The sequence below is a fragment of the Panthera pardus genome, unplaced genomic scaffold (assembly GCF_024362965.1).
Source record: "Panthera pardus isolate Hobbes unplaced genomic scaffold, ASM2436296v1 HiC_scaffold_3, whole genome shotgun sequence".
Lineage (NCBI taxonomy): Eukaryota > Metazoa > Chordata > Mammalia > Carnivora > Felidae > Panthera > Panthera pardus.
Window position 1 is genome coordinate 57821953 of NW_026526876.1, and position 22076 is coordinate 57844028.

Below are 22076 nucleotides of genomic sequence, written 5' to 3' on the forward strand. Positions count from 1 at the left end.
TGAGACTCTTCCGGGTGCCTGGCAGATAGCAATGAATAAAACAAAACTCCCTGCCCAGTTGGGGGGTGGGGGGGGACAGGGGGGGAGAGCTCAGATAACAACCAGTAAATGTCATATGCAGATTCTATGGTATGGCAGAGGATGCTGGGCTCTAATCTCTCCTGCCACACTGGACCTCTGCCCTCCCTGGTGATGGACAAGAACAGATCACTCTGCTCTGTTCAATGACTGCCTACCCCTAGGCTTCTGTCCCCCTCCACCCAGTGGTTTTCTCTTCTTCCTGTTCGAAGATTTGTCTACAGTTTCTCTCTAGGGTGCGGGACATGCAGCCCCAGGCCAGATAACCCAGGCCACTGGCCACGATGATATGGGGCTTTTGGGGGTGTCCTAGGAACTGGGAGAAGGAATGGCCTCCACTACGCTCTCAGTGAGTCTTCTTTCCCTCCTTCGCCCTTCCACCTCCGGCAGGAAAATCATCAGCAACCTGTTTCTGGGCCGGGCGAGCAGCGCCACGGTGCTGTCGGGCTCCATCGCAGGCTTAGAGGGCGGCTCGCAGCTGGCGCTGCGCCGGGCCACCAGCATGCGGAAGACCTTCACCACAGGCATGGCGGCTGTCAAGAAGAAGTCTCTGTGCATCCAGATTAAGCTGCAGGTGGTGAGTGTGCCCACCCAGGCTCTGGGGCCCTCTCGGGGCTTCTCTGGCCATTCTAGGCACACTCAACTTACCTGGTGCCCACTCAGCGTCCCACTCTGACTTGACTGCGCTCTTATTTAGTCCTCTTTTCGGTACGGCTGCCTGAGTGGCCACGCAGGCCGAGTGAGGGCATGTCTTGGCCATTGGTGGGACACCTGCCATCCCGTGGGGAGCGGAGATGCTGATGCCAGTCCCAGCTCTCCTGACCCCCGGCCGGGCCATCAGAATCCACTGAGGCCTGCCTCTTTCCCTTTGGCAGGACGCCCTCATAGACACCATCAAGAAATCAAAGCTGCATTTCGTGCACTGCTTCCTGCCTGTAGCAGAGGGCTGGGCTGGGGAGCCCCGTTCTGCGTCTTCCCGCCGGGTCAGCAGCAGCAGCGAGCTGGACCTGCCCTCGGGGGACCACTGCGAGGCTGGGCTCCTGCAGCTGGACGTGCCCCTGCTCCGTGCCCAGCTCCGCGGCTCCCGCCTGCTTGACGCCATGCGCATGTACCGCCAAGGTGGGCCTCCCTCCCTCTCAGCTACTGCTTCTCTTTTCTAGAACTGGCTCCTGCCCCTCCCCACCTCCCAGATGGGGCCCATGGGGCTAGAGGGGTGCTGCTTCCCCGTCTGGGCCCTAGATCTCTTTCCTCCTCTGGTGCCTGCTCAGTGGGGGTCTCTCCAGCCCAGTCTGTTCCTTTCTCTTTTTCCTTCCACCTGGCTGACCCCCTTCTTCCTCCTCTCCCTTCTCTATTCCAATCCTCCTCACCCCCCCCCCCGTTCCCCACGTGCCCTATTCACACAGCTCCTTCTTTCCCCCTTCCCTGCTCTGCCCACAGCAATAGACCCACTCAAGCTGTCTGCTCAGTGGTGCTAACTACCTCCTAGAGCAGGCCGGTGGCTGGGCTGCACCCCTGATGAGAAATGAGGTGCTAAATTTTTCTGAAGTATGTACAGTTCCCAAGAAAGGTCAGACAGACCCTTTTTATGGACCCATCTGGAGGAGGTGATGGAAAGGGTGAGAGTAATTAGCACAGTTGACCCTTGACTAACTGGTTTTGAACAGTGCAGGTCACTTATATGCGGACTTTTTGTAGTATGGTACTATGCCTGTCTTTTTGCTCCCTTGTGACTTCCTTAACGACATTTGCTCTCTTCTAGCTTTCTTTATTGTAAGAATACGGTATATACTACACATAACACACGACAATGTGTTAATCGACTATTTCTGTTATTGGTAGGGCTTCCAGTCAACAGTAGATTATTAGTAGCTAAGTTCTGGGGTGGTAGTGGGGGGGTGGGGAGAGTTAAAAGTCATACTTGGATTTTTGACTGCACAGGGGGTCAGCACCCTTAACTCTCATGTTGTTCGAGGATCACCTCAGTTCACATCTTTAGAGTATTTACGGTACACCAGGCACTATTCTGAACTCGTCATAGACATTAACTCATTAATTTTCCCAACAATCTCATAAGCCATAGGTGCTATTACCATCCCCAGATGAGGAGACTGAGGCTTAGAGATGTTAAGTAGCTTGCCTGGGGTCACACAGCTCTTGAGTGGTACAGCGAGATTTGACCCAGGTGGACCAGCTTCCAAGTCCATGCCTCTTGAGTAGGGCTTCATTAGCCTGAGAAGTTAAGGGTTGCCAGATTTCTGCCCTTTTTCCTTTTGATAGAACTGGCAGGGTCCCACCGCCCATAGCCAGATCCCCTTGAGGCATCCCCATGGACTCCATCACTTTTCCTTAGCAGCCAAAGCCAAAATACGGGCTCCCTTCCCTGCTCTAAATAAATCATTGATCTGTCCCCACGTCTTGATATGGAGTTGGTGTTTATTATTTCAAAACCAGATTGTTACCGCTCTGAACCAAAATCAATGTGCTTTACTCAAACAAGCAGATCGATGAGGCCAGCAGCGGCAGGCCCCCCTCCCCTCGCCCAGTCCCCAGCCACCATCGATAGCGCTGATGATTAATTAAGATGCCAGGCGTCCGGACCTGCTATCCTGGCCCATCAATTTAATTGCAATTCAGATACAATCAATAGCTCACTTTGTCTTGGCCCCTCAGCGGCCCCCGCCTCCTGTTTCAATTATCGGGCACACGCATCAGCCTCATCTCCCAGTTGGAGGGTTTCCCAGTGCTGGCTAGGCCGGTGGAGTGGAGCGAGCCCCCGACTAGCTGTCAAGAGCCCGGCTTTGGAGTCCAGTTCTGCCTCTAGCTGCAGCGTCTGTGACCTTGAGCAAGCCGTTCGGTCCACCTCCTCGGCCTCAGCTTCCATGCCTGGAAGATGAGTTGTATCTGCTCTAAGACCCCTTTTCAGTTTAAATTCTGTGAATCTGTAAGAGTGGCTCTCGTGGTCCTCTGCCACAGGCTCTGGTTCCCTCAAGTGGCTCAGGGTAACTTCCTCCTGGCCACCATCCCGACCTTGCTCCAGGCTAGAAGCCATCTGACCCTTGCCCTCACCTCAAGCCTTAGGGAGGTCTCTGCTAGAGGTAACACTCTTCAGGGAAAGAGAATCTATAAGTCTTGGTCACTCAGCCTAAGGCTCAAGGTCAGGATAGGAGCACTAAGGGTGCCCTTTCTGTGTCTTGCTTCAGTGGACTGAGGAAAGGAAGGTAGCATTTTATTGAACACCCATTATGTGAGCCACACTGTGATTTCTACATATTTTGTCATTCAAGCCCCATGACTACCATGCAAGATAAGTGGTAGGTCCACCATTTAAAGATCAGGAGACTGAGAGTCAGAAATGTTGAGTTGGGAATGCAAGCTGGTGCAGCCACTCTGCAAAACAGTATGGAGGTGCCTCAAAAAACTAAAAATAATTTTACGACCCAGCAATTGCACTACTAGGCATTTATCCAAGGGATATAGGTGTGCTGTTTCGAAGGGACACATGCCCCCCCCCATGTTTATAGCAGCACTATCAACAATAGCCAAAGTATGGAAAGAGCCCAAATGTCCATCAGTGGATGAATGGATAAAGATGTGGTATATATATACAATGGAGTATTACTCAGCAATCAAAAAGAATGAAATCTTGCCATTTGCAACTACGTAGATGGAACTGGAGGGCATTATGCTAAGTGAAATTAGTCAGAGAAAGACAAAAATCATATGAGGACTTTAAGAGACAAAACAGATGAACATAAGGGAAGGGAAACAAAAATAATATAAAAACAGGGAGGGGGACAAAACAGAAGAGACTCATAAATATGGAGAAAAAACAGAGGGTTACTGGAGGGGTTGTGGGAGGGGGGATGGGCTAAATGGGTCAGGGGCACTAAGGAATCTACTCCTGAAATCATTGTTGCACTATATGCTAACTAATTTGGGTGTAAATTTAAAAAAATAAAATAAATGCTATTTACAAGTATCCTCTAATGGGTGAATGGATAAAGAAGATGTAGTGTGTATATATATATATATATATATATATATATATATATATATATATATACAATGGAATATTATTCAGCCATAAAAAGAATGAAATCTTGCCATTTGCAATGACATGGATGTCATTAGAGAGAGTATAGTAGAGTATACTAGAGTATACTAGAGAGAGTCAACTAGAGAGTATAACGCTAAGCAAAATAAGTCTGTGAGAAAAAGACAAATACCATAAGTTTTCACTCATATGTGGAATTTAAGAAACAAAACAAACGAGCAACGGGGGAAAAGAGAGAGAGAGAGAGAGAGAGAGAGAGAGAAATCAAGAAACAGACTCTTAACTAGAGAGAACAAACTGATAATTGACCAGAGGAGAGAGGGCTAGGGAGGGTGGATGAAACAGGTGATGAGCACTGGGTGATGTATGGAGTTGTTGAATCACTATATTGTATACCTGAAACTAATATAATACTAGATGCTAGCTAACTGGAATTAAAATAAGAACCTAAAATGGAAAAAAGTACACCAGTCTAAAATTAAAATTTTGTTTTTCTCTCTGTTAAAAAGAAGACTTTCTTAGATTATTGATCTGCTCTTGATAAGAAACCACAACATTTTTTTTTTCTTTATCTACCCAGAAAAACAAGGTTTCTATATTTGTTTTTATCAGGGCTCTAATTACCTAAGAAACCTAAAACTTGTCTATATTAAAGGAGCTGAGTTTTGCTAAAAATTATATAACCTTCTATAGAATCTCTTAGTGCCATTTTGGTTAAAACTTAAAACTTAAGTTGTATAATGATCCGTAATCCTATTTAGGCATGTGCTTTCAAACTTTTTGATATTTTTTTTAAATTTTTTTTTATGTTTATTTATTTCCGAGACAGAGACAGAGCATGAGTGGGGAAGGGGCAGAGAGAGAGGGAGACACAGAATCAGAAGCAGGCTCCAGGCTCTGAACTGTTAGCACAGAGCCTAATGTGGGGCTCGAACTCACAAACTGTGAGATCATGACCTGAGCCGAAGTCGGTCACTCAACCGACTGAGCCACCCAGGTGCCCCCAAACTTTTTGATATTTTTAACAAACTTCCCAAAACTTTACATTCTAAATAAAGTTTTTTGTGACTAAAAAAAAGAAAGAAAGAAATGTTGAGTGGGTCACCCAAGATCACATGATGCTAAGAGCCAGGGTCAGGATTCCAACCCCAAGCCTGTGCACTTTTCCTCTCAGCTACTCTCTGTTGCCCTATTTTCTGTTTCCTTATTAAGCCCTGAAGACATTGTTCTCTCTGGGTTCGAACAGAGTCATAGACTCGGAGCCTAGAAAGCATCTTAGAGGTCATCCCGGCTTTCTTCTCCAGGTGGTCCGCCATCCTCCGTTTGCACACCTCACTGACAAGGAGCTTGCTTCCTTCTAAGGGAAACTGTTCCCTTTGTAACCTTGAAATCCCGCTGGGCTGGAGGGCAGCCTCCTGTCCCTTGCACCTGCCTCTTCCCTCTCCACCCCTCTTTCCTGGGCCTGCCTCAGCCACGGCCTCTCCTCCCCCTTGAGTTTCTTCCCCTTCCAGTGACGTCCCTGCCTGCTACCTGGGTGCCAGTGGCCATCAGGCGTGCCGGGAGCAGACGGGGTGCTGAAGGACCGACTCTGGACCGCCCTCTCTTTAGGTTACCCTGACCACATGGTATTTTCCGAGTTCCGCCGCCGCTTTGACGTCCTGGCACCACACCTGACCAAGAAACATGGGCGCAACTACATCGTGGTGGATGAAAGGCGGGTAGGTCTGGACCCCAGATTCCTCTTCAGACCCCACTCCAAGCGGCTACCTTTCCTCCCCTAGAGAGACCCAGGCTGGCCCTTGCTCAGGCTCCTGGTTTTGGCCGACCGGGGCTGGGACAGGGGCACATGGCAGCCAAGCTGTGGCGGTGGGGAGAGGGCAGCTTGGGGAGTCAGAGAAGAGCACCCCCTCTGGAGGCCAGCGCTCTGGCGAGCTGGTCGTCTAAGAGCCTCCCAGGTGGCAGATTGGAACTAATGTTTTGGGTGTACCATTGGTAGCACCTGGGCCCTTCAGCCTCAACTCCCACATCACAGACTGTTTCCCACAGCAGGAAGCTGTCCAGAGGTGAGGCAAGCAACCCTCTTAGGGAGAAGATTGGTGTGGTTAAGGCCTCCTGGGCCAGGGTAAGCCGGAGGCTCCTGGGCCCCTTGTCAGCACAGGGTGGTGAACTCATGGCTGCAGAAAGGGAGGCCTCCCTGCCATTCTGGGCTATCAGGCTATCACTCCCCAGAGGAGCCCTGCAGACAGCCAGAGGGATCCTTGAGCAGAGGACCCCTCTTTCACTGTGCTCTGGCCTCAGGCTCCCAGCCTGACTCTGAAGACATCTCAGACCTTACCTTGGCTTCCCTAAGACGGAGAATGGGGCTGAATGAGGCAGAAAGCCCCCATCCCCTTGCCCCCTGAGTCACAGACCCATATTCACGGAGGCCTCTAAAACTTCTTTCCATCCAGGACTTGCCAGTGTCCTAGGCAAGCTTGCTGTGGATGTAGATGACCCAGCCCCCCTCTGTCTGACCCCTGACCTTTATTCCAGCCTCCCACTCCTGGCTACACCCAGCACCTTGTCATCCCTGGAAACACTTCACTTCAGAAATCTTAAATTCTAACGTGGCCTTCTCTGACCACAGCCCTCTACCTGTGCACCTCACTTCTCTCCTCTCAGGACACTTGCTCTTTGACCCTGTTGAGACCTCTTGCTTCTGGACCCCACTCCATTCCCTTCTAACTTTCCTTCCTTTTCCACTCAGCCTCAATGCCGTGGTCCAGACCTCCCATCACTTGGTCTTCGTCACCCTCAGCTCTCCTGAGCCTCCCATGGCACCCGCCCCCCGCCCATGCCCCCCCCCCCCCAAACAACACACACACACACACACTAGGGCCAGCCTCCAGGCATCTGTGCTCCTCCATTTGGGACTTCCAAGAGCTGTGGGAGAAAATTATACAATTGAGTAGACTTGAAGTCCTACAGGTTCCTGGCCTCCAGCCTCAACGGGGCCCTTGACATGGCCCAGCAAGTTTTTCATATGCCCCATCCTTCCCTGGCCCCTATTCTAAGCTCCTTCCCTGCTGTTCCATTCTCCATCTTTCTCCTCAAATTTCCCCCTACCACACCTTCCCACATCATCCGCCCAGCAATTGACCTTGCCTCTAAATGCTAATAAAATTGAGGTTCCAACTTCCTCCTCTGCCTTCTGTACACTTCTCTTCAGGTGCCTCCTTCCTCAGCCCTCCTGTCCGGGTGGGAGAGGTAGCCCTCCCCTCATCCAGTCCCTTCCTTCTGTGCTTTGGAATCCATTCCTGGTGGCTCCCTGGAGGCCTGCTCCATCAGTGGTAATTTTTCTCTCTCTCTCCTGTTCCTTCAGCCTCTCCTTTTTCTGTCCACAGAGAAACATGCTGCAGACACTGTGCTCAGAAAGGAGGCTCCCGTCAACCCTCTCTCACCCCAGACTATTGTCTGTCACTGACCTGCCCCCGTCCCACCGCCATCCATCCCTCCACCCTCAGCTGCCTAGATCCTGGCCCTGACACCCTGGGACTGGTCTCCTATTGCCCCATGGCCTCCATGTTGCCAGCGCTAATGGGCACTTTTCTGTGCTTCTTGGCCCATGTGACTCTCTTGACAACTCTGTTCTTTTGGAAACATTCTCTGCTCTGTTTCTTTGCTGCCACTCCTGGCTTTGCTCTGGTCTCTCTATTCTTTCTTTCTTTGTCCCTCTGAGCTTCCTTTCTTCTACCTCCCCCTTCCTTTAAGACGCTCTCCCTGGATGTCCATGTTTTCTATTCTACAGCCTCTTCCTGGGCAACCTCATTCACACCCATCACTTCAACTACTGTCTACGTATTGACGACTATCAAATCAATACCTGTAGCCCAGGCCTCTCTCCTGAACTTCAGACATGCATTTCTATCTAGCCGTTTTCTGGACTTCTCTACCTGACCTTATAACACCTCAAACTCAGAGCGTTCAGACCAAACTGATTCGATTCCATCGCCCCCCAAACCTACTCTTGCCCTTCCGTTTCCTACCTTGGAGAATGGCACCATTAACTGTTTAGCTACAGAAGTCAGAAACCTCAGTCGTCTACCCTGCCCTCTCACATGTGGCAAGGCTCTGCCTCCTTGACATCATCTGCATTTCCGCCTCATTCTCTTCCCTGTGGGTCAGGCTCTAGCCTCCCCTCTTATGAATTACTGCAGTAACTGCCTAAGGGATCTCCGTCCATTCTCCCACCGTGTGCCAGTGGGATCACTGAAAAATGCAAATCTGATCATGTCCCTCCTTGAGAGAGCCCTCCATGGGTTCTCAAAGCACACAGGCGCCTCACCCTTTGGCTACTGCCCCCCTGTCTAGTTGCACCTTAGCTGCCCTATCCCCTTCACTCCTGCTATACTCAACTGTCTGGTTTCCTTGGTGCATTGTTGTAGTCTCCAGGCCTTTGCTCATCCCCGTCCCTCTGCCCGAAATGCCTCGTCTCCTACTTTGGCTAATTCTTACTTGTAGCTAAAGACTCAACACAAGCAACACCTCCTCCAGGATGCCTTCCATGGTTCCCTTGTCTGACCTAGTGCCTCTCCTCAGTGTACTTCACTAATTCACTTGTTTCACCCCCCAACAAGACTTGTTCCTCTCGTAGTCATCTTTACGTCCCCAGAATCCAACACAGTGCCTGACACTGCAGATGCCCACTGAGGGTGCTTGTTGAATAAGTAACAGACTGTCTCAGTGGAGGATGGGAAAGGCTCGTGACTGGGCAGAGTCCTGCGTGGAGACGGGGGTGGTCCCTGGCCTCCCTGACAGGGGCATGTCTCTGCAGGCAGTGGAGGAGCTGCTGGAGTCCCTCGACCTGGAGAAGAGCAGCTGCTGCATGGGCCTGAGCCGGGTGAGTCGTCCCTATAGGAAGGCAGCTGGGCCGTCCCTCTCCGGTCACCCTTGTCCAGACAGCTGGCCCTTCCCTTCTGCCGCAAACTTGACTTTCCCTCCCTCTGAATAACTGGCTTGTTCAGTGCCGTGAACACCCCTGTGATGTCAGGAGGGAGTGAGTGGGTTGGAAGGTGGCCCTGAACTTGGCCTGAGTCCTGGTGTGGGGAGTGGGGGAGACAGAAGGGAGGAAAGCCGGACAAAGCGGGAGGGCAGGAGTTGTCCAGGGGACCCTTTGGTGAGTCATCCAGGGCCGCCAGGGTCCCAGAAGAGCAAGCAGGACACAGTGAGGCTGGGCCGGCACCACCTGCCCACAAGCCCGATTCCTCATCTGAATGGAACGTGGCATATAAAAGGCAGGCACGCCCGGTCTGGGTGCCGGTCTGCCGAACTGCTGTCAGGCGAGCGTCCCTCCCGCAGACAGGAGCCCTGCGCGCCCCTCTGTCCTGAGACTTGACAGGTGGCATCCACGTATGTGCCCCGAGGGCTGTGGTGGGAGGGAGAGCATTTGGGAGCCACGAAGAGGGTTCTGAACCTGTCCACCTGTCAGCAGGGAAGGAGGGAACTCCGGGTCCCAGGGCTTCGTGGGGAGCGTGAAGTGGAAGGAGATGCTCGCAGAAAAGGCTCGGTGTTGCTTGTCCGCTCTGTTGTCTCTGTTCTGTATTCTGAGTCACAGTTTCACCCTTCCCTTTCCCGTCCCCTGGCTGTATCTGTGTCTCTGCTGGTTTTCCCTTTTCCTTGGGGCCCTGGCAGTTCCTGCTGGTCTCTTCCTTGGCTTCTGGCTCATCATTTTGTTTCTTTCTTTGTTCTCTGGGTCTTCTGTGGTCCCACTCTTTTTGTGTCATTTTTCTGGTTTAGGTCTCGCTGTGTCTGACTCGACCTCTGCCATCCCCAACCATCTGTGAGCCCAGGGGCTGCCAGCTGAGTTTCCTCCCTGGGAAGCCTGCAGTCCAAGGTTTCACTTCAGCCTCTTGGTCTCTTGGGCAGGCTCCTACCCCTCTGGCAGGCAGGACTGCTGCTGGCTGGCATTGGGGTGGCACTTCCTCCAAGGCACGTCTCGGGCAGGAGTGGGCCTGTGCAGGCTGGTCCTCTTCTCGGCTGCCATCTCAGACCCTCTGCTGCATCCCAGGTGCCTGGCCGAGACGGGCCAGCCCCAGGGCACACTCGTGCTCAGAGAGGAATTAGGGGCAAAGCTGGATGTTTGCTCACATCTGATTTGGGGGAGAAATTTCAGGGCTTCTAGGCTGTGGTTGGGCTGGCTGGTGAGCAAAGATTCCATGTGTTGGTCGCATTGCGGCTGAGGAGGCGGTCTCAGTCTGAGCCCACAGGACCCTGAGGGTTCAGGCAGGGTGTTTGGGGATCTGAGAGTCTCTTGAAATTTGCAAAATTTGTGTGGATGGGTATGTGGGGGAGGAGAGGGCTCCGAGCTTTCACCTAATACTCAAAAGGACTCTTAACCCCACCAATGTACAGCTGCTCAGGAGAGGTCTAAGGTTCCCTGCCCCAGTGCCTAGACCACCATTTCTCTTCTCATTGTGAGACACTGAGAATGGGGGCCGCTCTCCATCCCGTAACCCGCCACCTCCCTTCTTCGGCCCTAGTCGGACACCCACGTGCGCTGGCCACTAGCCCATGTGTCCACCTCTGGGGGGGCTTGGATATTCCCCACCCCCTGGTGGAGTCTCAGGCTCACACATTGTGGGAAATGAAGGCTCAGGTAGGGCTTGAGGCCCATAGGAGATCCCAGGCACTCAGCCCCAGCGTGGGATTTGGGGAAACGTTGCAGAGGACCAAGCTGGCTTTCTCCTAGGCCAGCCCCAGGGGACTAAGTTTCTGTGGAGTCGCCAGAGGCAAAGCTTTCTCAGCAGAAAGTGTAGGCCCTCTCCCCACTTCTTCACTGAAGGAGGAGTCTGGGGATATTGGTTCTGAGTGTTTCCTGTGGAGTTCACATCTTCTCTTGGCCCCCAGAAAGGGAATTTTCTGTGTTCTGGGCAAGGTGGAGGTGGGCATATTCCCGGATATCCGTTTGCCCTCTGTGAGGATCCTAGAGTCTTTTTTCACCTATATATTTCCCCCTCTTCTTCTCTTAGCAGGGGAAATTTTACCCAGCCCCAGCTCAGAGCACCAAAGAGTGAGAGGAAATGCTGGATGTAGGGGCGCCCAGCTGGTTCCTCTCATGTCTGCTCTCCAGCCCCCAAACCTGTACAACAGGTCCCTTGATGGGGCCAACCCCCGCCCACCCCACTGGCTTCTTCATGAGATGAAACCTGGGTGTGTGTGTGTGTGTGTGTGTGTGTGTGTGTGTGTGTGTGTGTGTGGAGGTGGGATGTTGGCACATGAAAGAGGAGACTGTCTAAAATGAAACTGAGTGGGGAGGGTGCAGGGAGGGTACCCCCTGCCCCTTGCCGCACCCTTTCTCTGCCCACGGCTGCTGGACCTTTCTCTTCTCACACACATTCCCCACCATCCACTTCACCTGATCCGAGGTGGCTGGAGCCTGCGGTGGGCCCTGCGGTGGGCTGTGGGCCCAGGGGGCAAGGACGGTGTTGCTGGCAGTCCTGGGGGAAGAAGCCACCGTAGATGTTGCTGAGGGGTGTCCTGTCCCCATTTGACAGTGGCCGCTTCATTTCCTTCTTGTCCCAGGTTCCTTCCCTTTGACTTCCCTCTCCTTTTATCTCTCTTTGAAGTTAGATTCCCCACCCTACTCCTCTCCTTCCAAAACACCGCCCCAGCCCCCAGCCTGGGCCTCCTCCCTCAGCCATCCTGGGGCCTCTCCTTGCTCCTTCCCTCCTCTCTTGTTCCCTTGGATTTTCAGGTTCTTCCCAGGCCAAGGGCCCCCTCCCAGGCCCGCCCGTCTCCTATGCCAGCTGCCTGTTCCCCTGCTGGGTTGCCCGGAGCCCATCACCCGCCTTCATCCGGCCTGCTTCTCCACAGGTGTTCTTCAGGGCTGGCACGTTGGCTCAGCTGGAGGAGCAGCGGGACGAGCAGACCAGCAGGAACCTAACCCTGTTCCAGGCGGCCTGCAGGGGCTACCTGGCCCGCCAGCACTTCAAGAAGAAAAAGGTCCCACTCCCCGGCCTAGGTGGCAGAGCTGAGTACCTGGGGTGGGGGCGGGGGTTCAAGGGGACATGCCGGCGCAGGAGGCTGGTCTTGGGGCCATGAGTTATTGTTAGCTGGGGGAGAAGAGGCACGGGCCTCCCAGGGCCAGCATGCCCTGGGCCGGGGCGGGGAATGGGCAGCTCCTGGGTGCCAGAGAGTGTGCTGGTATGCCCAGCTCTGGGGCTGTGTGGCCTGGTCCTAGGGCAGGGGTGGGGGGCAGGGCTTAGGGGAAGGTGGGCTCTGGATCATAGGCTGCTCCATGAAGATTAAGGAGCTGTGTCAGCGACTCCTTTTCTTATTAGCAAGTCCATAAAACAGCCAGCACCGCCGCCTCTTGTGTTTCAGCAAGATTAGGTTTTATAGCACATCTAGGCCAGGGTGCTGGAAATAATCAGGCAGCAAATAAAGCAGATGAAATTATTCCTAATGACGGCAGAGCGGTTAGTGCCCAGTGCGGTGCTCCCAGCGCCGGGCTCTCTGCCGCCCACTCTCTGAGGGATGGGGAGAGGCTGAGAGCCAGGGGTGGTGGAGGGAGTGTTTGAATGGGGCGGGGGCGGGGGGGTTCAACCTGGCCGCTGTGCTGCTGGCGGTGGTGGGGATCCTGGTTGCGCTTGGGACTGAGGTCCCTGTTGTGCACCACCCCCGCCCCAACTCAGATCCAGGACCTGGCCATCCGCTGTGTGCAGAAGAACATCAAGAAGAACAAAGGGGTGAAGGACTGGCCCTGGTGGAAACTCTTTACCACCGTGCGGCCCCTCATCGAGGTGCAGCTGTCCGAGGAGCAGATCCGGAACAAAGACGTACGTAACAGCCCGGGAAGGGCCAAGCCAATGGGAGAGGACAGGTTCATCCGTGTGGGCAAAAGCCTTGCCGGCTTGTCTTGGGCTCCCAAGTCCTCTTTATTTAGTCCAGAGAGCTGGTGTCCTTGAACTATGCCCATCAAACGGAAGGCATCCCTCTGGGGTGCTGGCTAAGCCGCTGGGTAGCCTCTCGGCATAAAATCGCAGGCATCCTTAGCATCTGGGGAAGGGTCCAGGGATAGGAGCCCCTGGGAGGCAGTGGCTTCCTATTCCCCGTGTCCTGGCCCGAGCTTCACCAGCTCCCTTCACCCCAGGGGTGCTGATTCCAGGCCCCAGCCTCCCGCAGTGCCTCTGGCTCACTTTGCCCTCTTTACTGCACCCTAGGAGGAGATCCAGCAACTGCGGAACAAGCTTGAGAAGGTGGAGAAGGAGCGGAACGAGCTTCGGCTCAACAGCGACCGGCTGGAAACCCGGGTGAGTGACTCCCAACACCAGGCCGACTGGCCACCTGTGCGGGGTGCCAGGCCTAGGAAGCGCCCCCCCTCCCCCGCCCCGCCCAGGGGTTCCAGCTGAGTGAGGCAGGCATTTCAACTGGTGGCCACTCCCTCCCCCCAACCCCAGATCTCAGAGCTGACATCGGAGCTGACTGATGAACGCAACACAGGAGAGTCCGCCTCCCAGCTGCTGGACGCAGAGGCCGCCGAGAGGCTCCGAGCCGAGAAGGAGATGAAGGAGCTACAGGTGAGGGCAGGGCCGGGGTGAAGACAGTCGTGCCAGTGACTACCACGCCCTGGTATCCATCCGCTCCCCCCACTGGGGACAGGTGGCCCGGCACCCCTGTCCACCCTGGGTGAGCACGTGACCGTGGTCTGCGTGGCTCAGGGCCCTGGCTGGCACCGAGTGAGGGAGTGGGACGGCAGCCTCATACGCCTCCCCTCTACAGACCCAGTATGATGCGCTGAAGAAGAAAATGGAAGTGATGGAAATGGAGGTGATGGAGGCCCGTCTCATCCGGGCAGCTGAGATCAACGGGGAGGTGGACGATGATGACGCAGGTGGGTGTGAGCCGAGAGGAGCTCGGCAGTGGCCTGAGTGGCAAGCTTGATACCCACCCCTGGGCAGCCGCGCCCCTGGCCTGGGCCCATCCCCCATCCGTAGAGCTGATGCAAGGCTCCAGTGAAAGAAATAGACGAGAAGGTAGAGGTGCCGGTGAACGTAGGGGATCATCATGGAGGGTTATACAGCCGTGATCATGACAGTGTCTGAGGGCCATGGTCCGAGGGTCCCCGGGGAGAGGACAGCACACATAGCCACACACCCTCTCTAGTCTTTTCCTGGCTTGTGAGGAAGCTGTCACTCCAGAGACCTTTCTGAGTCCCTCTGGCCAATTCCACCTGCTTCGTGGCCTCTGCCCCTTCTCAGGGACTCTCAGCAGCTTGGTCCTCCCTTGTCTGCCCCCGACCCTGCAGGTGGTGAGTGGCGCCTGAAGTACGAGCGAGCCATGCGGGAGGTGGACTTCACCAAGAAGCGGCTCCAGCAGGAGTTTGAGGACAAGCTGGAGGTGGAGCAGCAGAACAAGAGACAGCTGGAGAGGCGGGTGAGGCTGGCGGAAGGAGGGCGGCCTGTGCCTGGGAGGGCCTTGGGGCCACGCGGAGCCGGCGAGCCCCCAGGGTCCACCTGTTAGCCTCTCGGTGCTGGGGACACCCAAGGGCAAACAATTGTTAGAGAGGGTCTTCGGTTCCCTGGATGTCCCAGACTTCAACCCACATCCCTGGGTCCCTCCCTCCTTCCCTCCCTCCCTCCCCCGCCTCCTCCTCCTCCCTTTCTCCGCCCATACTTCCGGGCCCCTCGCTGGCTGCTGACCCTGTGCCCCACCTTGGCCCTAGCTCGGAGACCTGCAGGCCGACAGTGACGAGAGCCAGCGGGCTCTGCAGCAGCTCAAGAAGAAGTGCCAGCGGCTAACAGCTGAGCTGCAGGACACCAAGCTGCACCTGGAGGGCCAGCAGGTCCGCAACCACGAGCTGGAGAAGAAGCAGAGGAGGTGGGTGGGTCCCCCGCCCTGGGCACAGAAGACTTCCTAGAGCAACCCCAACAGGGCTCCCTGCCTCCCCCTCCAGGGAGGAGACAAGGAATGAGGGCCTGAATTGGGTCAGGGACCATGCCTGCATGGTCCCTTGTCCTGGAATGTGTCTCACCCCTGACCTCTGAGGAGCACTCAGGCTGCATCCCCACTGGAGGCCCGCTCGGGCCTTCGCTCTTGGACGTGCTCCCCGCAGTGTGTGCCCATCACCCTGCCTGGACCCAGTAGGACGAGCTCACCCAGGACCCGTGCAGAACGCACCCGCGGCCCTGCCCCTTGCCCCCACCCCGCTCCCCATCTCCCGCTTGCCTCAGCCACACAGACACCCTCTCCTGGCTAATGTTGTTAAACCACCGTGCTACTTCCATCTCATTATGGTAATGACACAAAGGAGGGGGGCAGCCCTCACAGGATAAAATCCAATCTAAATTAATTTCCCTGGCTGGGGATGGGAATGGGACGCCTTTATTAGCAACACCGGGGAACCCACACACCCTGGGAGCAGCAGGGTGCCCCAGGGAGCAGGAACAGCGCCTAGTTCCCCTCTGCAGGGGAGGGCCTCTCAGCAGAGGCCCCGGGTGCCTTGGTGAAGGAACAGCATCACACCCACGACCCTGGGGGTGAGCAGGGCAGAGGCGAGTCCTTCCAGTGACCCCGGGGTTACCCTTGGCCTCCTGGGCGTTCTGTTGTCCTCCCAGCTGGGCGCTGCTTGCAGAGAGTGAGGAGAGACAGATCTTACTCCTCCCTCCCAGCACCGCGCCTCTCTGCTTCCCTAGTTCTCTTCTGTACCCCACCCTCCCTTTCCCATAGAGGCGGGCACCCTTAGTGGGACGCGTCTCCCCAGCACCCCGATGGCAGTGCCAGCCCGGCCTAGTTACTGTCTCCTGCTGCACTCCCTGCTGGGCAACTTATTAGGTTTCATTTCAGCTGCCCGGAGTTTCCTTACCTTTTTTTTTTTTTTTTTTTCAATGTGGGGTTGGGTTGGGGGGAGCCATTCAGTTTTCAACAGGAACCTCATTAGCTATTCAGGGAAGGTGTCAAGAGGAATTTCAGCAATTTGCTCCTTATTTAGAGTCACTGGGTGGGAAATAGGAGGCCAGGAGGTAGAGGAGCAAGGAAAGAGGCCTCGACCCTGGCCTGTGTGCCCATCGAAGCGCACTGCCAGCTGGGCACAGTGGGACTGCTGGCTTCCAGCCCGGCGTGGGCTGTCCTGGTGGTGACACGAGTTCTGCTGGGCCTGGCCAGAGGCTGGCACCCAGGGGTGGGGGCCAGAGCCAGCTGCTCATCTAGAGTGGCCAAGATGAACTGTGGAAAGTGAGTGAGATGAGGCAGGACGTCCATTTCTACCTATTTCAGTGCCCACCCGGCCCCTCGTTCTTGGATCTGTTGAAATGGAAAAGGTCAAGACAGCGACTAGGCAGAGTCTATCCACCTCTTCCCTGGAAGCTGTCTGTGGGTCCCTCCTAGGCCCCCCTGGTACAGGGGCTCCTTAGACCGGCACAGTGAAATGTCCCCATCCCAGACCAGGCTGCTCAGCAGGGCGAGGTGGCCTGACCTGTATCCTGGATGTTGCCTCACCCCTGCCCTATCCCCCTGCTTTCGGGCCGTGCGAGGCCGCCTCTGCTTGCATCCTGTCCTATGGTGGCCCTGATTCCTGGTGGCTTCTGGGTGCCGGAGATCCGGACTCTTCCCTGCGCTGGGGGAGCCACCTTGGCCATGCATGTTCCCTCACAGGTTTGACAGCGAGCTGTCGCAGGCGCACGAGGAGGCCCAGCGGGAGAAGCTGCAGCGGGAGAAGCTGCAGCGAGAGAAGGATGCTCTCCTCGCCGAAGCTTTCAGCCTGAAGCAGCAACTGGAGGTGCGTGGGCCACCCGCATCCGTGCCCCATCCCCATCACAGACGCGGGCTGGGCCCCGGCCGGCCTCATCTTCTCTTTTGCTCCAGGAAAAAGACATGGACATTGCGGGGTTCACCCAGAAGGTCGTCTCACTGGAGGCTGAGCTCCAGGACATTTCTTCCCAAGAGTCTAAGGATGAGGCCTCTCTGGCCAAGGTCAAGAAACAGCTCCGGGACCTGGAGGCCAAGGTCAAGGATCAGGAAGAGGAGCTGGATGAGCAGGCGGGGACCATCCAGATGTTGGAGCAGGTGCTACAGGGTTTGGCCGAGGGATGCACCAGCATCCCCCCCTCCCCCACCCCCACCCCCCGCCACTAACCCAGGGAATAGCCGGAGGAGGACAGGTTCCCATGTGCAGTCATTCATTCGTTCCCTTACTCACAAAATGTGGGGTACGCACCTGATCGGTGCCAGCCACAGTGTGAAAGTAATTAAGCTTTCACGTAGCTCTCCGCAAGAACAAATCTTGATTGAGCTCTAGCGTTCAGGGGTTCAGGATGCACAGGAGCCAGGAGGCCCTGAGCCCACCCAGCCCACCCCCCAGCCACCGTGTCAGTCCAGGGAGCTAGAGCCCGAAGGCCAAATGGAAGACCTACAGAATTGTCCCCACCTCTGGCAGCCTCCCCTGGGCCTGGGACAAACATCTAGTGAGGGAGTTCGGCTTCTGTGGAGAAGCTGGCTGCCACAGGAGCAAGGCAGGAGCACAGGGGTATTTCTGGCAGAGACCATCCCCACTCCTGAGCCCAGGGAGCACTGCCCGTCAGGGTGTAGCACTGGGGTCAGGAACCTGGTCCCTATTCCCAACCACCTCCAGGCCAAGCTACGTCTAGAGATGGAAATGGAGCGAATGAGACAGACCCATTCCAAGGAGGTGGAAAGTCGGGATGAGGAGGTGGAGGAGGCCCGGCAGTCATGTCAGAAGAAGGTAAGGTAATGGGCACCTACCCTGTCCCGTACAAACCCTGGTTCCCCCATCACTGCTTTAAAGGAAGGGGTTTAAAGTCAGTTGAGCGTACAACTCTTGATTTTGGCTCAGGTCATGATCTCACAGTTCATGGGATCGAGCCCCAAATTGGGCTTTCCACTGACAGTGCAGAGGCTGCTAGGGATTCTCTCTCTCTCTCTCTGCTCCTCCCCCACTCATTTGCGCCTGTGCGCACTCTCTCTCTCTCTCAGTAAATAAATAAACGTTAAAAAAAATAAAGTAAGGGGTTTTCTGTTTTCCTACCTTAGCCACACTGTCATCCATTGCCATTCTGGACCCGGAACCTCTGCTGGAGACCCTGGCATTGGCTGGGATGTGTGCTCTCGGGGTCGATAGAGAAGTTCAGTCCTTTGAGGCACGAATGCTCCCTGCTTTCTGTGCCAAGCGACAGCTCACTCTGTACCCCTCTGCAGTCAGCTAGCCTGACCCAGCAGGGCCTGCCCACTCCAGAACGAAGCCTCCCACTCAGAACGAAGTCCCTCCTCTCCCTCCCAGGCTGCTTTGAAACCCTAGGAACCCCAGACTTGGGGTCTGGCCCCTTGGGGTCCTCCATGCTCAGCCCGCCCCACAGTTTTCCCAGGGTAGGGGGATCCAGAAGGGAAGGGGACTGGCTGGAAGCAGACGCTGAAGGGACCGGTGGGCCTCTGTCCCCGGGCCCTGCAGTTGAAGCAAATGGAAGTGCAGCTTGAGGAGGAGTATGAGGACAAGCAGAAGGTGCTTCGAGAGAAGCGGGAACTGGAGAGCAAGCTCGCCACGCTCAGCGACCAGGTAAGCATGGCCTGCTGGCGGGGCCCGGCCAACAGCCTGTACCGTCCGGCCTTAGGGAGGCCATCTCGGGGATACAAAGCTGGGAATGGGGAGGGGGATTGGGCTCCGTAAAGCCCACCGTCATCGCGTGTATAACTGGGGTCATTACCACACACAGCACCCCCAGGCTTTTCTCACTGGCCGGCACGACCCTGGCACTTCCTCTGTTGTTACTTGTTAAGGGGACTCTCAGAATGAGGGCAAGAGTGAACCAGGGGCTTAGGGAAGATAGGAGGAGGCTCTGTGGTGGAACCCAGAGCCCCAGCTTCTGGTGTCCACCCAGGTGAACCAGCGGGACCTGGAGTCAGAGAAGCGGCTCCGGAAAGACTTGAAGCGCACCAAGGCCCTGCTGGCAGATGCCCAGATCATGCTGGACCACCTGAAGAACAACGCACCCAGCAAGAGGGAGATCGCCCAGCTAAAGAACCAGGTATCTTTACAGAGAGGAAGTCGGCAGCTCCAGGGGACTGGTTCTTTCTCCTGCTCCTGCCCCTCTCAGGGATTCTTGAGTCCTTGAGAAGGAAGGTAACAGGGAAGGGGGAGAAGCCACTTGTAGCAGCCAGACTCCTAGGATCTGTGCCTGCCATACAGCGTGACCACCAAGCCCCAGGATGGCATGGATGGGTCCCCGTACCCACCCTCCCTGCCACAGCAGATGCCTGTGCGTGCACCCCAACACGCCACAGCCCCGGGGTCAAGCGAACAGAGCGCCTGGGCTCCTTCTCCCCTGTGAGCACCCTGTACAGCCCTCCTGCTCCCAGGGAATGGCTGACGTCTCTCCCTGGGGCGGGGGTGGCTCTGTGTCCAGCTGGAGGAGTCAGAGTTCACCTGTGCAGCGGCCGTGAAAGCGCGGAAAGCAATGGAGGTGGAGATCGAAGACCTGCACCTGCAGATTGATGACATCGCCAAAGCCAAGACCGCGGTGAGGGACTGGGGTGTGCAGGCCAGGCTCGGGGGGGGGGCGGCTGAAGCAAAATAGAGCTGTACCTGTGGCTCCCTTCCCCCCCAGACGGGGGCCCTGCCCCAGCCCACTCCCTTCACTCCAGGACCTCCTGCAGGGAGAGGGGGCCTCCCCTCCTTCGCCCCTCCCCACTCAGAGCAGAGGCCGGGAGGGGGGCGAGGTGGAAGAGGGAGCCAGCAAGGGCCCATCTCCCTGTTTAACCACCTGCCTGTGGGAGCTTGGCCGCAGGCCCCGACACCATAAATAAAGGCAGCTAATGTGGCTGAGGGATGTAAACAGGTGCCTAGAGATTAGCGGAAGCACCGATAAGAGGATGGGATGGCTCCGTTTCCCTCCTCTTCCCCTGGCCAGCCCACTGACAAGCCCAAGCGGCAGCTAATTAGAGCTTTTATTTAATGCTTCCCTTTTAATTCCCTACCTCTCCCACGGCCCATCCATCGGCCGGGAATTCATTACGGGGATGCGGCCACCAATACCTCCTTGGGCAGGGAAGGGGGCAGCGGGGAGGCTAGGCTGGGCTCTGGGCTCCGCGGCCCCCCAGCTGGTCACCCATCTGCTGAGAGATGCCAATCTCCCGGGCTTGATTTATCCCCGTGACATTTGTGCTCCTCAGCAGTTTTCAGGTGAGTAATTCAAATTCTTTAATTGTGTTAAAAAAGGCTGTTATAAAATTACCATTTTATTTAAATCCGAGTTAATAAATTTCTTGGCGGAGGCTTCCCCAGCTCCCCACAGCCCGGTAACAAGACGGATGGGGCAGAGAAGGAGCCAACGCAGTCATTTTGGTTTGGAATTACAGGCTAATAGATTCATTCATTTCCTGAAGCTGCTGTTGGCCGTCTCCTCCCCTCCCCCCAGGAGTGGACTGGCTGTGGGGGCTGGATGGCCTGGGAGCAGTCCATGGGGGGCGGGGGGTGGGGGGGAGAATGAGAATCCGAGCTAGCAGAGCTTCCCAGAGTCCAGGGGTCCTTGCCTGAGGCCTGAAGGGGGCAGAGTACCTTCAGGTTAGGGCCTAGATTGCTGGTGCCAGGATGATGGGTCATTTGTTCTGGGCAGACCTTTTCTGCCTTCTCATTAGCCTTCAAAGAGCTGCCAGAAAGCAGCTGTCATTTAGCCCAGGGTCTGCCCACGCTGCGAAGACAGCCTTTGTCTCAGCTGCCCGAGCGCCACGGGTCTGGACCAGTGCGTGGACCCGGCCCTGAGATCACCCCCTTCCCTTTGGAGGTGGCATGGGGAAGTTCGGATTTGCCACCTGGTGCCACCGGGCACTCGAGGCCCCATGCCCTCTGATCGGTCTTGCCTCCGTCCAGCTGGAGGAGCAGCTGAGCCGCCTTCAGCGTGAGAAGAATGAGATCCAGAGCCGGCTGGAAGAGGACCAGGAGGACATGAATGAGCTGATGAAGAAGCACAAGGCAGCCGTGGCTCAGGTGCCCCACCACACCCCACACCACAGACGCTGGCCCTCTGGTCCTCTTCCTAAGCCCCCCCCCCCCCCAATGCCACTTCTCTTGGGAGTCACGGGCCTGCACTCTGTGTGCGGTGTGGTGGGCTGGGGTTTGTGTTCATGGGGGATCCTGCTTCAGCACTCACTCCTTTCCCAGGCCTCGCGGGACTTGGCACAGATGAATGACCTCCAGGCTCAGCTAGAAGAAGCCAATAAAGAGAAGCAGGAGCTGCAGGAGAAGGTGGGGACTTTCTCCCTTGGTAGAAAGAGGGTGTGGGGTCCCTGTATGTGGGGGCGGACCCCCAAGCCCGTTGGAAAGCAAGCGCTCCTCTCAGTTATTAGTAATCCACGCCGCCGCATCAATGCACGCGAAGGGCTAGGCTTGGAGCCATATCACCACGGTAGACATTTTGGCTTCAGCTGCCTCATTTCACATTTCTATTCCCTCTCTGGTCCTCGGCTTTCTCCTTTCCCTCCAAAGGGCAAAATCTGTGCCAGCATCGGGCCAGGTGGGGAATGCCTCTGGCTCGGGGCCCTGTCCTCCCACCTCCCCAGTGCATCCCTCCCTCCCTCGGCCCTCTGGTCACCATGGTGATCTTGCCCAGGCTCTGCCCCTCCCTTCTGGGCTCAGCTCTTCTCTTTCTGCCCCCACCCCCAGCTACAAGCCCTCCAGAGCCAAGTGGAGTTCCTGGAGCAGTCCATGGTGGACAAGTCCCTGGTGAGCAGGCAGGAAGCTAAGATCCGGGAGCTGGAGACCCGTCTGGAGTTCGAAAGGACCCAAGTGAAGCGTCTGGAGGTGGGTGCACACTTGTCCTGGTCCGTAGCCAGAGCAGGGCAGAGCTGCCCCGGCAGCTGGAGCCACGCATGCTCAGCTGCGCCGGGCAGGCCACGGACGCTCCTCAGAGGCCCCTGCCAAGCTGCCAGGCCAGCTGACGGGGCGGGTGCCTTCCCCCCG

The 22076-nt window shown here is 56.1% G+C and overlaps 1 protein-coding gene across 18 annotated transcripts in view; it reads left to right on the plus strand.

Annotated features, from left to right (window-relative positions):
* Positions 1 to 22076, plus strand: part of MYO18A (myosin XVIIIA) — a 102566-nt gene that overhangs the window by 64303 nt on the left and 16187 nt on the right. For all 18 annotated transcript variants that reach the window (XM_053892992.1, XM_053892994.1, XM_053892997.1 and 15 more), the window contains 20 exons: positions 469 to 655; positions 954 to 1197; positions 5741 to 5850; positions 8946 to 9011; positions 11984 to 12112; positions 12805 to 12948; positions 13333 to 13422; positions 13570 to 13689; positions 13892 to 14003; positions 14418 to 14545; positions 14835 to 14989; positions 16763 to 16886; positions 16973 to 17173; positions 17739 to 17849; positions 18573 to 18677; positions 19000 to 19146; positions 19525 to 19638; positions 20988 to 21104; positions 21279 to 21362; positions 21780 to 21917. In XM_053892992.1, the coding sequence (XP_053748967.1) occupies positions 469 to 655; positions 954 to 1197; positions 5741 to 5850; positions 8946 to 9011; positions 11984 to 12112; positions 12805 to 12948; positions 13333 to 13422; positions 13570 to 13689; positions 13892 to 14003; positions 14418 to 14545; positions 14835 to 14989; positions 16763 to 16886; positions 16973 to 17173; positions 17739 to 17849; positions 18573 to 18677; positions 19000 to 19146; positions 19525 to 19638; positions 20988 to 21104; positions 21279 to 21362; positions 21780 to 21917 (2626 nt within the window). The remainder of the gene's footprint in view (positions 1 to 468; positions 656 to 953; positions 1198 to 5740; positions 5851 to 8945; positions 9012 to 11983; positions 12113 to 12804; positions 12949 to 13332; positions 13423 to 13569; positions 13690 to 13891; positions 14004 to 14417; positions 14546 to 14834; positions 14990 to 16762; positions 16887 to 16972; positions 17174 to 17738; positions 17850 to 18572; positions 18678 to 18999; positions 19147 to 19524; positions 19639 to 20987; positions 21105 to 21278; positions 21363 to 21779; positions 21918 to 22076) is intronic.